Source organism: Capricornis sumatraensis, chromosome 4 (genome assembly GCF_032405125.1).
Source record: "Capricornis sumatraensis isolate serow.1 chromosome 4, serow.2, whole genome shotgun sequence".
Lineage (NCBI taxonomy): Eukaryota > Metazoa > Chordata > Mammalia > Artiodactyla > Bovidae > Capricornis > Capricornis sumatraensis.
Genome location: NC_091072.1, coordinates 150,935,179 through 150,946,914, shown reverse-complemented (window position 1 = coordinate 150,946,914; position 11,736 = coordinate 150,935,179). Strand labels below are relative to the sequence as shown.

Sequence of the window (11,736 nt, the reverse complement as noted above, 5' to 3'; positions counted from 1 at the left end):
ATAGGCTTACGTTTATAATTAGAGGATAATTTGGAGCGTATACACTATTTACAAGGGCCACCTTGCATGCAGCAGGGAAGGTGGAGGGGTGTTGTTGGGCAGAGATGCCAGCGGTCTGGGGGCCCCTCCTCCCCTCTCACCCTTGTTTCTGCTGTTCCCACCCTCAGCGCCTGGTTGGGAGTTGGGGGCACAGAGACCAGTCCCCAGTTCCTTGCTGCTTGCAGAAGGCCCAGGGGTGGCTCAGACAGGGCGCCTGCTGTAGCATCACCAGTCAGGGGAGAGGGGCGCTGGGCAAGCGGACGGCCCCCGTTGACTGTCCTCGCAGAGGACTCGGAAGGCCGGCCCGAGCGTCTGGAGAGCGAGCGGAGGGCTTGAGGGGCAGGAGCCCTGCCTCTACCGCAGGTCAGGAATGCACTGAGTCCAGCCAACGCTGCCGGGGCCCAGCAGGTCCTCCTCCAGGCCAGGGAAGCTGATGTCCAGCAGGATTTTGCTGAGGCTGTCGTTCATTGTGTCCAGGATCAGGCCCTCGGTCAGAGAGCGGTTGGCCGAGAGGCCGGCCACCTGCGGCTCGGGGGAACCCGGCTTGGGGACCTCCATATCAGAGGGTGGGCAGCTGCTGAAGGGGTCAGTGGCGAGGTCAAAGGGTTCGGAACTGAGGAGCTCTTGCGGGGAGTCAAAGAGCGGGACGCTTTTCAGTGGGGTGGCACTGAGATCCACGAGCTCCAGAGAGTCTGGCAGGGGGCCAAAGGCACCCTGGGGGGTTCGTACAGGGCTGAAGTCGAGCCCCCCGACTTTGGCTGGGGGTGTGAGCCTCCAGGACTCAGGGGTCGTGGGGAGGGCAGATTTGCTGGGGGTGGAGGAGGTGGGCAGCATCTCCTTAATGGGTGTCTTAAAGGGGCCTCCGTCCTCTGGGGGGCAGCCGAGCTGGCAGGTGGGCTGCGGGGGCCCTGCCAGGGCTGGCTGGGGAGCCCCCGGGCCCTCAGAGAGGAGCAGCTCGGGCTCGTCCAGGCGGGGTGGCACGAGGTGCTGTTTCCTCCGAGACCGGCTCATCTCCCGCCCCTCCCTGCGTTTGATCACCAGCAGGTCGGAGACACGGCGGGCGGGGGACCTGGACCCAGTGTTGGAGGACTTCTTGGGCCTAGGGGTTGGGGAGCAGGACGAGTCCTCCCAGGAGTGGGATGACTCCTCCTTGACCGATGGGCAGGGTGAAGGCCACTCTTCCAGGGGTGGGCTCTCGACTTTGATGGGCCTCCCTAGAAGTGGTGTCTCCTCCCCAGGCTGGACATCTTCCTCCTTGATGGACGGGACAGGAAGCAGAGGAGACAGTCCTTCCGCGAGGAGTAGCTTCTCCTCTGTCACTGGTCCTGCCGTGGGCAGAGAGGCCACCCCCTCGTCCGCTAGCAGCACCTGGAAGAGAAGCAGGACACGCTGAAAGGGAGCCCCGCAGAGGCCATCAGGCTCCGGAGGGCGGGGGGAACACAAGCTTATCGCTGAGACGAATGATGTGATGGTTTGGTGCCGATCCTCTTGTCTTCAAAGTCTTGAAGACTATTAAATATAAGACCGTGTGATGAAGGGGGTAGTTTAATTCTGGGGATAAAAAGAGCATTTTCTATGGCGCTGGTGTAATTAGCACCCATCCAAGAGAAAATAAAAGTGGATGTCTGTTTCATACAAGGACTTAATCAGAAAAACTAAAACCATTCAAATCCTGAAAGGAAACCTAGGAGAGTACGTCTATAATCTGAGGGTCAGCAGCGGGGTAAACCTTCTAAACCAAGACTGGAACCCCAGAAGCTGTAAAAGAGAAGAGAGACATATTTGACTATATAAAAATAGAAATCTTACTGCAGCAAGAGAGATCATAAAGTTAAGAAGCAAGCAAGAGGAGTAAAAAATATCTGAAAAGACAAGTCATAAACTTTTTAACAAAACCCTGTAAGAAGACAGGCCATGAGTGTAAATAAGCATCTCACAGTGAACGATTCCAAGTGACCGAACATGGTGAGCAGCTGCTGAGTTACGCATAAGGAGAAGATGAAATGAAACAAGCAAGTATCCTTCACACACTGGACACGGGCAAGCATTGTAAAAGGGCGATAATACCAATTGCTGGCAAGCAGGGCTTGTTGGTATGTATGTGAGTTATCTTAGATTTTTCTTAAAATCAATCTTGCAAGTATTCAATAAACTTTAAAACACTTGCCCCCTCAGCAATCTCATGTCTTGTTCTCTACCCACAGAAATGAAAGCACCAGCAAGGAAAGATACTTGCAAAGGTATTTATTACAATGTTGGTCATAGGGCAAAAAAAGCCTGAAAAAAATGTGCCCATGAAAGCAGAATGGTTAGAAAATTTATGGCAAAGTCACATCATGGACTATTATGTGCCACTGAAAAATAGCGAATAAGGAGCTTCCCTGGTGATCCAGTGGTTAAGAATCCGCCTTCCAATGCAGGGGACCTGGGTTCGACCCCTGGTTGGCAAGCTAAGATCCCACATCCCTGGAGGCCAAAAAACCAAAACATAAAATAGAAGCAATATTGTAACAAATACAATAAAGACTAAAAAAAAGGTCCACATAAAAAAAAAAAAATCTTAAAAAAAAATAGTGAATTGGAGTGATGCCAAGTGATTGGAAGAATTTCCATGGGGCAGAAAGAGTATACGACAAGGCTCTGGGTGGTGTGTGCGCATGTGTAACACGGTTACGGTGATCCATGTGCACAGAGCATACTAAGAGCATGAAGGAATCATGGGAGAAGGCACACTAAACTGTCAACATGGCTTATCACGGGGAGCAGGGGGGACATGGGGAAGGTGAGGAGAGGCAAAAAGGAGGAAAAAACTGCAAGACTGCACTGAAACAGAAACACTACCCACGCTACAATCACATGAATGCATTTAAGGAAAACCATCTATGCCGGTATGTATACTTTTATGTATATTAAAGTGATATTTTTAAATTAAAAAACAAAAGCAAACCCAAGTCTCTCTATCTGAAGTTGCAGCTACTTCTATCTCTGAGAAAGGGGCAGAGGGGCCCTTCCTTAATCTGTTACAGGCCCGGTCCTGCTCACAGACTCTTCTCTGTGTCATGGTGGGGTTGTAATTTGCCCTCTCCAGCCTTCCAGCTCGACCGCTGAGGCTCAGCCAGGAGCAACTCTCCCCAGGGGACTCTCAGCAACACCAGAAGATGTCCTAACTGTCACACCAGGCGGTGCTCCTGGCATCCGGCAAAGAGACCATGGATGCGGTTGCTAAGCATCCCTCAGGGCACAGGGTGGCACCCCGCCCCCACAAAGCACTGTGCATGCTCAGTCGCCTCTGACTCTTTACCACCCCATGGACTGTAGCCCGCCAGGCTCCTCTATCCATGGGATTTTCCAGGCAGGAACACTGAAGTGGGTTGCCATTTCCTTCTCCAGGGGATCTTCCCACCCAGGGATCGAACTCGAGTGTCTTACATCTCCTGCGTTGGCAGGCCGGTACTTTACCACTAGCACCACCTGGGAAGCCGTGAATGTCAGCTGTTTGGAGGTCGAGAAACCCAGGGCTAGACTGTCCAGCCACTCTATGGTTGTGACTGGGCGTGCCCCAGGCCATGCCCTTTACAAGGCCCTCTCCACACTGTTTGCTGCCCCGACTACTTCTTAAGCCTGCTTCCCTAGTGAACTCTTCCTGAACCTCCCAGCCCATCTGCTATAACAATCACCCCCATCTCAGTTCTCACAAACTCATCAGGCATATGTGGGCCTTCCAATACCACTTACATTGTAAAGTTGCTTTTTATTGGGAATTTTTTTTTTAAGGATAGTTTACTAGGGTTTTTTTGTTTGTTTGTTTTGTTTTTTTTAAGGCTATGCTGAGTGTCATGCAAGATCTTAGTTTTTTGATCAGGGATCAAACCCATGCCCTCTGCACTGGGAGTGTGGGGTCTTAACCACTGGACCACCAAGGTCCCTAACAAGTTCCTTTTTGGCTCTTATAACACTTGCATTTTCCTGTGTATCGTCACGGACTGGAGTCTCTCCTCGGAGAAGACCTGAGGCACTGACCTTGGGGGCGATGCGGACTCGCTTGCTGTGGCGAGCAAGCTCTGAGCTCATGAGCGAGGCTGCCACGGGCAAGGGCACCTTGACCGAGGGCTGCAGCACCAGCGACGGGTTTGCAGGGAACTGGATGGGCACCAGGTACGAGCTGACCCGCGGCAGTAGTGGCTTCATCTTCCGCCCTGAGGGAACAGGATCGGTCAGGAGCAGGTCCAGGGCCGGGTCCCCTCCCAGCCCTGGGTTCTTTGCTCTCCTTCCCTGGGCTCTGACTCCCGCATCTGCCCCCCTATGGGTGTGTCCAGGGACCATGCCTCCCCCTATACTAACGTGCACCCAGGGGGAGTTCGGTTTTGATGGCCACATTCCGGCGGAGATCAGGGTTGGGCCGTTTCTGCTGCTGTTTGGGACAGAGAGGGAGAGAGACAGACCTGGGTCAGGAGGGTAGGGGGACGGGGTAGGGGACCCCACCAGCTGCTCTGGGACTGGGCATGGAGTGGACCAACCGCCTGGTCCCGGAAGGTGGCAACAGAGGCACAGGGCGGCGGGCGATCCTCCCACCTCATCCAGGTGTCCTCACCCCCAGGGTGCAAAGCATGGAGCTCTAGGAAGGCAAAGAAAAGCCAGGTAGAGAAGAGAGAGCAACGGCCGCCCGCTGGGCCTGTGCCGTGCACCTCATCAGCATCCTGCAGTGAGCCTGTGGCAGATCCCCCTGCCACATGTGCTCTGCTCAGGCCACCTTGATGAGTCCACGGGAGTGGGAGGCGGTGGCAGTCACCAGTGTCCTGACGCCCAGAAGCAAGGCTCTGCATCCAGGGCTGGCAAGCACACGGCCACAGGCTCCCGTCTCCGGCTAACACCTTGTCCCCGTCACCGAAGCCATGCTGAGCGTGGAGGGGAAACAAGGCTGAGCCCCGAGCGGGAGGGAAAGAACCTTACTGATTCCGAGTGCTCGGGCGAGTGTGCAGACCCTGGGTCCAGTGGCTGGTGGTGGATGGGCATCGTGGGAGAGAAATGAGACCAAGTTACCACCAGTGCAGTCAAGCTGACCAGATGGATACACCTACTCCGGATGGACGCCCAGGGCCACCCTCAACTATGGGCTCTCCCGGGAGAGTGGAGGCAGCTAGTGGCAGCCTTGTGGGCACTCTGAAGACCCAAAGTGATTGCTTCTGACGAGAGATTCTGTAGGGTCCGTTTCTACTCTCCACTGTAAAAATCGGCTTTTTAAAAACCCAAGAATCACCTGAGATTCTTGCTAAAAATATACTCCTGGGCCCATCCCAGGCCTGCTGAATCAGAAGCCCCAAGAGGGGCTTGGGAGGCTGTACTTTAAGAAGTATCCTAGGTAGTTATCACAGGGCAGTAGGGGCCATCCTGCCCCAGGAGGTCCCCTTTCTAGAACAGAAGTCCTCTCTGGGGCCTGGTATAGCAGAGAAAGTGCTGCTCCTTATGGGCTGGTTGGCCCTTAACTCTGCCCTTAGCAGACAAGCTCATCCCAAGGAGGACTTGCTTCTTTCTTATTTTTGGTGGAGAGGAAAGTTTGCTTTATTTAGGATGCCGGCAGCTGGGGGTGGGGTAGGGCGGAGGGGTTGGAAGGATGGATTCCTATCCGAAGGTTGGCTGCCTGCCTCCCCCTCCCCACCAAGGACTTGTTTTCTTTTGAGATGGACATCATGACCTCCAGCACTGGCTCTATTTGGACAAAACCAGTATGCTTACCTTAAACACCTGGTCCAGTGTCAGGTAGCGATTGGCACTGGGGTGAATGGTCCAGAAGGAGACCTTGCCGTTGGCAGACGTCTCGCGGACGAACATGTCATGTAGAGAGAGGTTGTGGCGGATGGAGTTCTGAAAGTGGAGGACACAGCTCATCAGCTACTCTGGCTCTGGGAGCGCCACCTCCGATGGCCCCGAGGAGGTCAGCCCCTGGCTTCGTGTCTCATAACCTTGGCTGCTGGCCGCTCTTGGGACTGTCCGCTTGGCAGGCCAGGTGACCTGGGCTACCAACCCAGCTGTCCCGTGGGGACAGAGACCGGGGCTGTTGCTGAGGTGGTAATAAAGCAGAGACCGAAACAGCTGTTGGGGGCTGGGAAAGATGAGTGAGGCTGCGGCAATAACCGGTAGCCAGAGAGGTGAGGGGAGAAATTACAATGCTGGGGAGTTCCCTGTTGTACCAGCAGTTAGGACGCAGTGCTCTCACTGCTGGGGCCTGGGTTCAAACCCTGGTCGGAGGACTGAGATCCTGCAAGTCACAAGGTGCAGCAAAAAAATAAAAAAGTAATCAGGAAGCTGGGGAATTTAGTTGAGGTAAGAGTGTGAGGCTGAGAGTTCTGCTGTGACCTAGATGTCCACTGAGAGATGAATGGATAAAGAAGTTACAGTACATATATATACCGCGGAATATTACTCGGCCACGAAAAGGAACACATTTGAGTCATTTGCAGACACATGGATGAACCTAGAGCCTGTTATAGAGTGAAGTGAGTCAGAAAAATAAAAATAAATATTGTCTATTAACATATATATATGGACTCTAGAAAAATGGTACAGATGAACCTAGCTGGAGGGCAGGAATAGAGACAGACGCAGAGAGCAGACTGGTGGAAATGGTGGGGAAGGGGAGGGTGGGGTGAACTGGGGGAGCAGCACTGAAATACATGTGCCTTCACGCGCAAGACAGACGGCTAGAGGGAAGCTGCTGAATAGCACAGGGGGCTCAGCTCGCTGCTCTGCGATGGCAGAGAGGGCTGGGCTGGGGTGGGGGGGAGGCTCAAGAGGGAGGGGATATATGTGTATAGCTGATTCATGTTGTTGAACAAGAGACACCCACACAATATTGTAAAGCAGTTATGCGCCAATTAAAAATAAGCAAATAAATAAAGACTATAAAAAAGATTCCTGCTGTGGGGAAAACAATCCAAAAGCCCCTCGGCTTGGGACAGAGCATTCGTAGGGCACCTGAGCTGCGGCTGTGAGGCCTGCATGAGCTATGGCTCCAGGGCATCTGTTTTCCTATGAACATGAGGCAGAGAACATCCCCACCTACTGGAGAAGAGATGTGACTTTACAGGAGGTGAACCTTGGATCTTGAGGCTCCCAGATTTTTTTTTTTTTTCATCAATGTCTCTTCACAAAGCTACCTAGCCACTCTAGCCACTGTTCAGTGTAGCTCAGAAGTGGGCTCTGAGCGTCACTGAAGAGTGTGCATTACCCGGGGAGCGACAGATGAAGTGGCTGCAGGGCGCTTACTGATGGTTTTGCCTGGATCCAGTAGGGTCAAGTCTCAGTCCAAAAGTTAAGACTATTGCTTATGGTTCTAGCATCGTCGGCACTTAACTCCTCCCCCCACACCAGACACAGACTACCACTCTGCTGTGCAGACCAAACGACAGGCCTGAGCGACCTAGACTGTGGTTGTTGCGGGACATGGTACCTTCCAGCCCGGCTTGGCGATGTGCTTGAAATAGGGGAAGTGGTCCTCGATCCAAGTGTAGATATCTTTCAGGGTCATGCGCTTCCTCTCTGTGCTGTTGATGGCAAATTGTATCAGGGCCATGTAGGAGTATGGGGGTCGTTCAGACACGGAGTCTGGCCAGGGTGCCGACGCTCCAGGGGGCCTCTCCACCTGAGGGCTCTGAGAAGCCAAAGGGAAAGAAAAGTAGGCCATGAAAGGAGGGGTCACAAGGCCTCCCCTGCCCCACCCCCACCTTAAGAACACTCTCTAGAGAAAGCTTTTCTCCCACAGACCGGAACAGAAACAAACTCATCTGAACCACTATTCTATAGGAGAGAACTTTAGGATCAGGAAGGATTTTGGAGACGATCCCATCCAGTCTCTGAACACAGGACCACTTCTCTGTCTTCGGTCATTTTGTTGAGAATATTGCCCGGTAATAAACAGAAGTCCATCTAATCTTTGCTGGTTGAAAGCTTTCAGGAAAGTCTGGGCATATATTATGACCTTAAAGGACCGATTGTATGTTAAAACTATACCCGTTTTTCAGACCTCAGGGTTGAGGGAGCTAGGTCTTAGTCCGATTCCTGCTCCTGAAGTGATGTGAACAAGCCCATCTCCTTTCAGTGTTTGTAGAACAGAAATATTCCCCAAAGTGTGGGCAGACAAAGGTCAGCAATGCACACATCTGGATAAGTCTGAGGCAAAGATCTGCTCATCCATATTTAAAAAGATTGAGCTATAACTTCAGGGAATTCCCTGGAGGTCCAGTGGTTAGGACTCTGCTTTTACTACCAGAGGTATGGGTTCAATCCCTGGTCAGGGGACCAAGATCCTATAAGCTGCAAGGTGCAGCCACAGCAAAACCCGAAAAACCAACCCCCTGCTTTGGGAATTCCCTAGAGGTCCAGTGGTTAGGGCTTGGCAATTTCATTGTGGTGGCCTGGGTTCGATCCCTGGTCAGGGAACTGTTATAAGATCCCACAAGCCACGAGGCACAGCCCCCCTTTCCCCTCAAAAAAAACTGAGCCATAACTTTATAAAGTACACAAGTTTTAAGTGAACAGCTCAATTTTCACTTATGCACACATCCACGTAAATTTTCCCCTTTAAAAATTACTGATGGGACTTCCCTGGCAGTCTACTGGTTAAGACCCCACGTTTCCAAGGCAGGAGGCAAGAGTTTGATCTCTGGCGGGAGAGCTAAAATCTCCACATGCTGCTGACAAGGCCAAAAAAAAAAACCACAACCTGTTGAATGAGGAATTAGGGGTATATATAAAGAGCAACCACGAAAAATAAACCCAGACCACACAAATGGGTCAAATCAATTTTGATTGGAGAGGTATTTAAAATTCACAACTCATTTTATTTGCTGTTAATTTGTCTTCTAATAAAGCAATCTTGTTAAAAATGCCATACTCCTTTTCCACTGTCGGAATACCTCTTTAACGTTCAAGCAGCTTTCTGAACTAAGGCCTCTTCATTAGTCCCTGAATACTAAGTACCTGCTAAGGATAGAGTATTAAACCCAGTGCTGACAGGGTACAGGGTGAGCCAGAGGAATCTGCCCTCAAGGAAATTTCCCAGATGGGGGTAGGGGGAAAGATCCCAGGCAGAAAGGAAGCTCCAAATTATTCAGAATAAACACTAAATAAAGTGCTAACACGAAAACTTGGCAATTCTGCTCCACAGCCTACCTGACCTACTTCCCTTCTTAGAAATTCCCTGTACTGGCTCTGACTGCCCTGGTGGGGGACAGGACTGTTCATTCACCTTGGCCTGACTCTGGTCCAGGTGACGATTCTCCTTTTCTTCCACCTCTTGCTTGATGCTGCAGGAGCCCAGCCCATCGGAAGTCATCTTTCCAAGCCACTGGATGTTGGTCAAGCTGTTGTCCAGGGGGCAGCTGGCTGCCTCACCGCCAGCTACAGGGGAGACAACCCAAGACAACACTTAGCTGCCCGATTCCCTGCCTGGCAGGTCCACTGAGACTGGCAGTTAGGCATCACCTCTCCAGGTGATGACTGTGATTAGGGATCACCCCTCCAGGACCTCTCCCCTTAAGCACAAAGAGTGCGCATGCTGAATCTATGGTGCCCTTTTAGGATTTCGGGAGAAATTCAGGAGCATGGCTTAAGTTGCATTTCAACCTGAGCCACCCTGAGCCTCAGAGATTGGTCAAGGCAACCTTACAAAAAGCATGATTGAACATCTCAACAAAGTAAGTCATTTTTCCATCCCGTGTTTCTCCTTTATTAAGATGGAGAAAGATTCCTACTTCCTTATGTGGTCACTGCAAAGGAAATAGAAACAATAAACAAATCCTTTTCCAATATAAAGAAGGCAACAGAATGCTGAATTACATTGCAACCCTGTCGACAGGGCCCAAGGATCTGGGTCAAGGTTTCAGGATGAAGGAAGGCAAGACTTTCCCCTGCTTCAGACAGACGCCTGTGTGCCCTAGGTATCAGCATGGCTGACTACGGTCTTTGCATCAGAGAGCGAAGGCTGGCTCCTCCCCGCTTTGCCTTACAGACCACATACCACAGTTCTTCCATCTCTGCCCAGGAAGGACCCCCGCTGGTCTTGGAAGATTCTCATCCCCAGTTGCAGACTTTGGTCCCAGGGTCTCGGTGATCACTTCTGTCCTCTTGGGGTCCTTGCTGGTTTGGGCTTGATGCTGGGGTCCTGGAGGGGGAGTGGGGGCTCCCCCGCAGCTGATGAGGATGAATTTGTTGGGCCCGCTGCTGCCGCTCTCCTTCCCTTTGGCGGTCAGTGCTGTGATGATGCTCTGGATGTTGGCGTTGTTGGGGACAACCACCACTTGGGTGTTGGGCATGGTTGGGTGGTTCAGGATCTTGATTCCGGCTGGAAACTTGCAGGGGTTGGGCTCTGCCACCTCCTTGGGGGCTTGCACTTGAGCAGGCTCTTGTTGGGCAGGGGGCCCCTTCGCCTCCTCCTCTGCTGTGTCACCTGGGGCATTTTGAACAGGAAGGGGCAGCCTCCGTCTTTTGAGAATCAATGGCCGACGGGGGCTGGTTTTCATCATGAATCTGTGCTTTCACTCTCCATTGAGCATCATAAGCCTGGACCCTGCAAAGAGCAAAGGTTAGCGAGAGGTCAAAGGTTTGTTAGGCTGAGAAGGAGGTTCTGTTAGGGAGGGTCTTCCTCATCATGTGACCAGGAGTGTGAACCCACAGGCCCAGGTGAATGCTCCCTGGGCCTCTGCAAAGACCGCGCACCATAAGGAGATGAGTTCTATAGACAAAACTGAAGCAAACAGAAGAAATTCAAAGGGGGAGAGTGGGATAAGGTTGGCTGTAGGTCCACATAGTCAAGGCTCTGGAAGCTTAAGAATGTTTTGGGAATTCCCTGGCGGTTCAGCCCGTTAGGACTCTGTGCTTTCACTGCCAAGGGTGTGGGTTCAATCACTGGCTGGGGAACTGAGATCTGCAAGCCCTGCGGCGTGGCCAAAAGGAATGTTCAGCTACAGAAACAAGCGGAGAAGCTACAAAAATGTGGAAATGTCTCTTCTTGCCTAGTCTAACACAGACCACTTGCGGTAACTGTCAGGATGAGGACCCCGGAACAGGCCATCCTGACAGAACTCTGATCCCAGGATCCATTCTAGCTTTGACCACTTGGTCTGAGCCCATAGAATCAGAGGAAAAAGGCAGATTGTACCATTACACTACTGTCACACCACTGAAGAAATCATCTCCCAGTGCACAAGGCTTCAGACAGAAGGGAAACTGCTCTATTCAACACCCAGAGTAACACTGAGGGGTGACATCGTTTCATGGGCTATTATGCTAGCACTGATCTTAAAAAAAAAGTATATACATTTTTCCTTTCACAATTTGCAAACTATTTATATAGCGACATTTTAGTACCTGCATATGCTTGTTCATATTTCAACTTTCTAAGCATGTTACCGTCTTACTTAACTTCTCTTCCAGAACCAAGACTATAATCCTTGTCTCCTGACTAGTGCTGTGCATTAAGGACGAGTTTTATCTTTTAAAAATTGTGTGTTGTTGATTTTGACAGATCCATGGCATACTCTACTATTGTGCGAAGTAGTGAAATTCTGCTGAGAGGTACTTTGAGAGACAGAGTAACTGTCTGCCTCTTCTTTAGAATATCTGCAATTTCCCTAGAAATGACTGTCACGCTCGTCTGACATTTGCCATCTGCTTAGAGGTCACAGACCCTCTCCACTCTGC

At 51.5% G+C, this 11,736-nt stretch overlaps 1 protein-coding gene across 8 annotated transcripts; it reads right to left on the bottom strand.

The window, feature by feature from the left end:
* FOXM1 (forkhead box M1) lies at positions 1-10,556 on the bottom strand. Of its 8 annotated transcripts, none has more exons than XM_068970170.1 (8): positions 10,055-10,556; positions 9,284-9,435; positions 7,487-7,678; positions 5,773-5,901; positions 5,560-5,562; positions 4,381-4,450; positions 4,060-4,235; positions 1-1,407 (listed from the first exon to the last, which is right to left on the bottom strand). In XM_068970170.1, exons 1-8 carry the CDS (start codon positions 10,554-10,556, stop codon positions 394-396), a joined length of 2,238 nt encoding a protein of 745 aa, XP_068826271.1. In that variant the 3' UTR covers positions 1-393. The 8 variants fall into 8 exon arrangements, with proteins under 8 accessions (XP_068826271.1, XP_068826268.1, XP_068826274.1 ...); XM_068970167.1 differs by lacking the exon at positions 5,560-5,562 and adding an exon at positions 4,990-5,034; XM_068970173.1 differs by having other exon boundaries at positions 10,058-10,556.
* Positions 10,557-11,736: the final 1,180 nt, after the last annotated feature.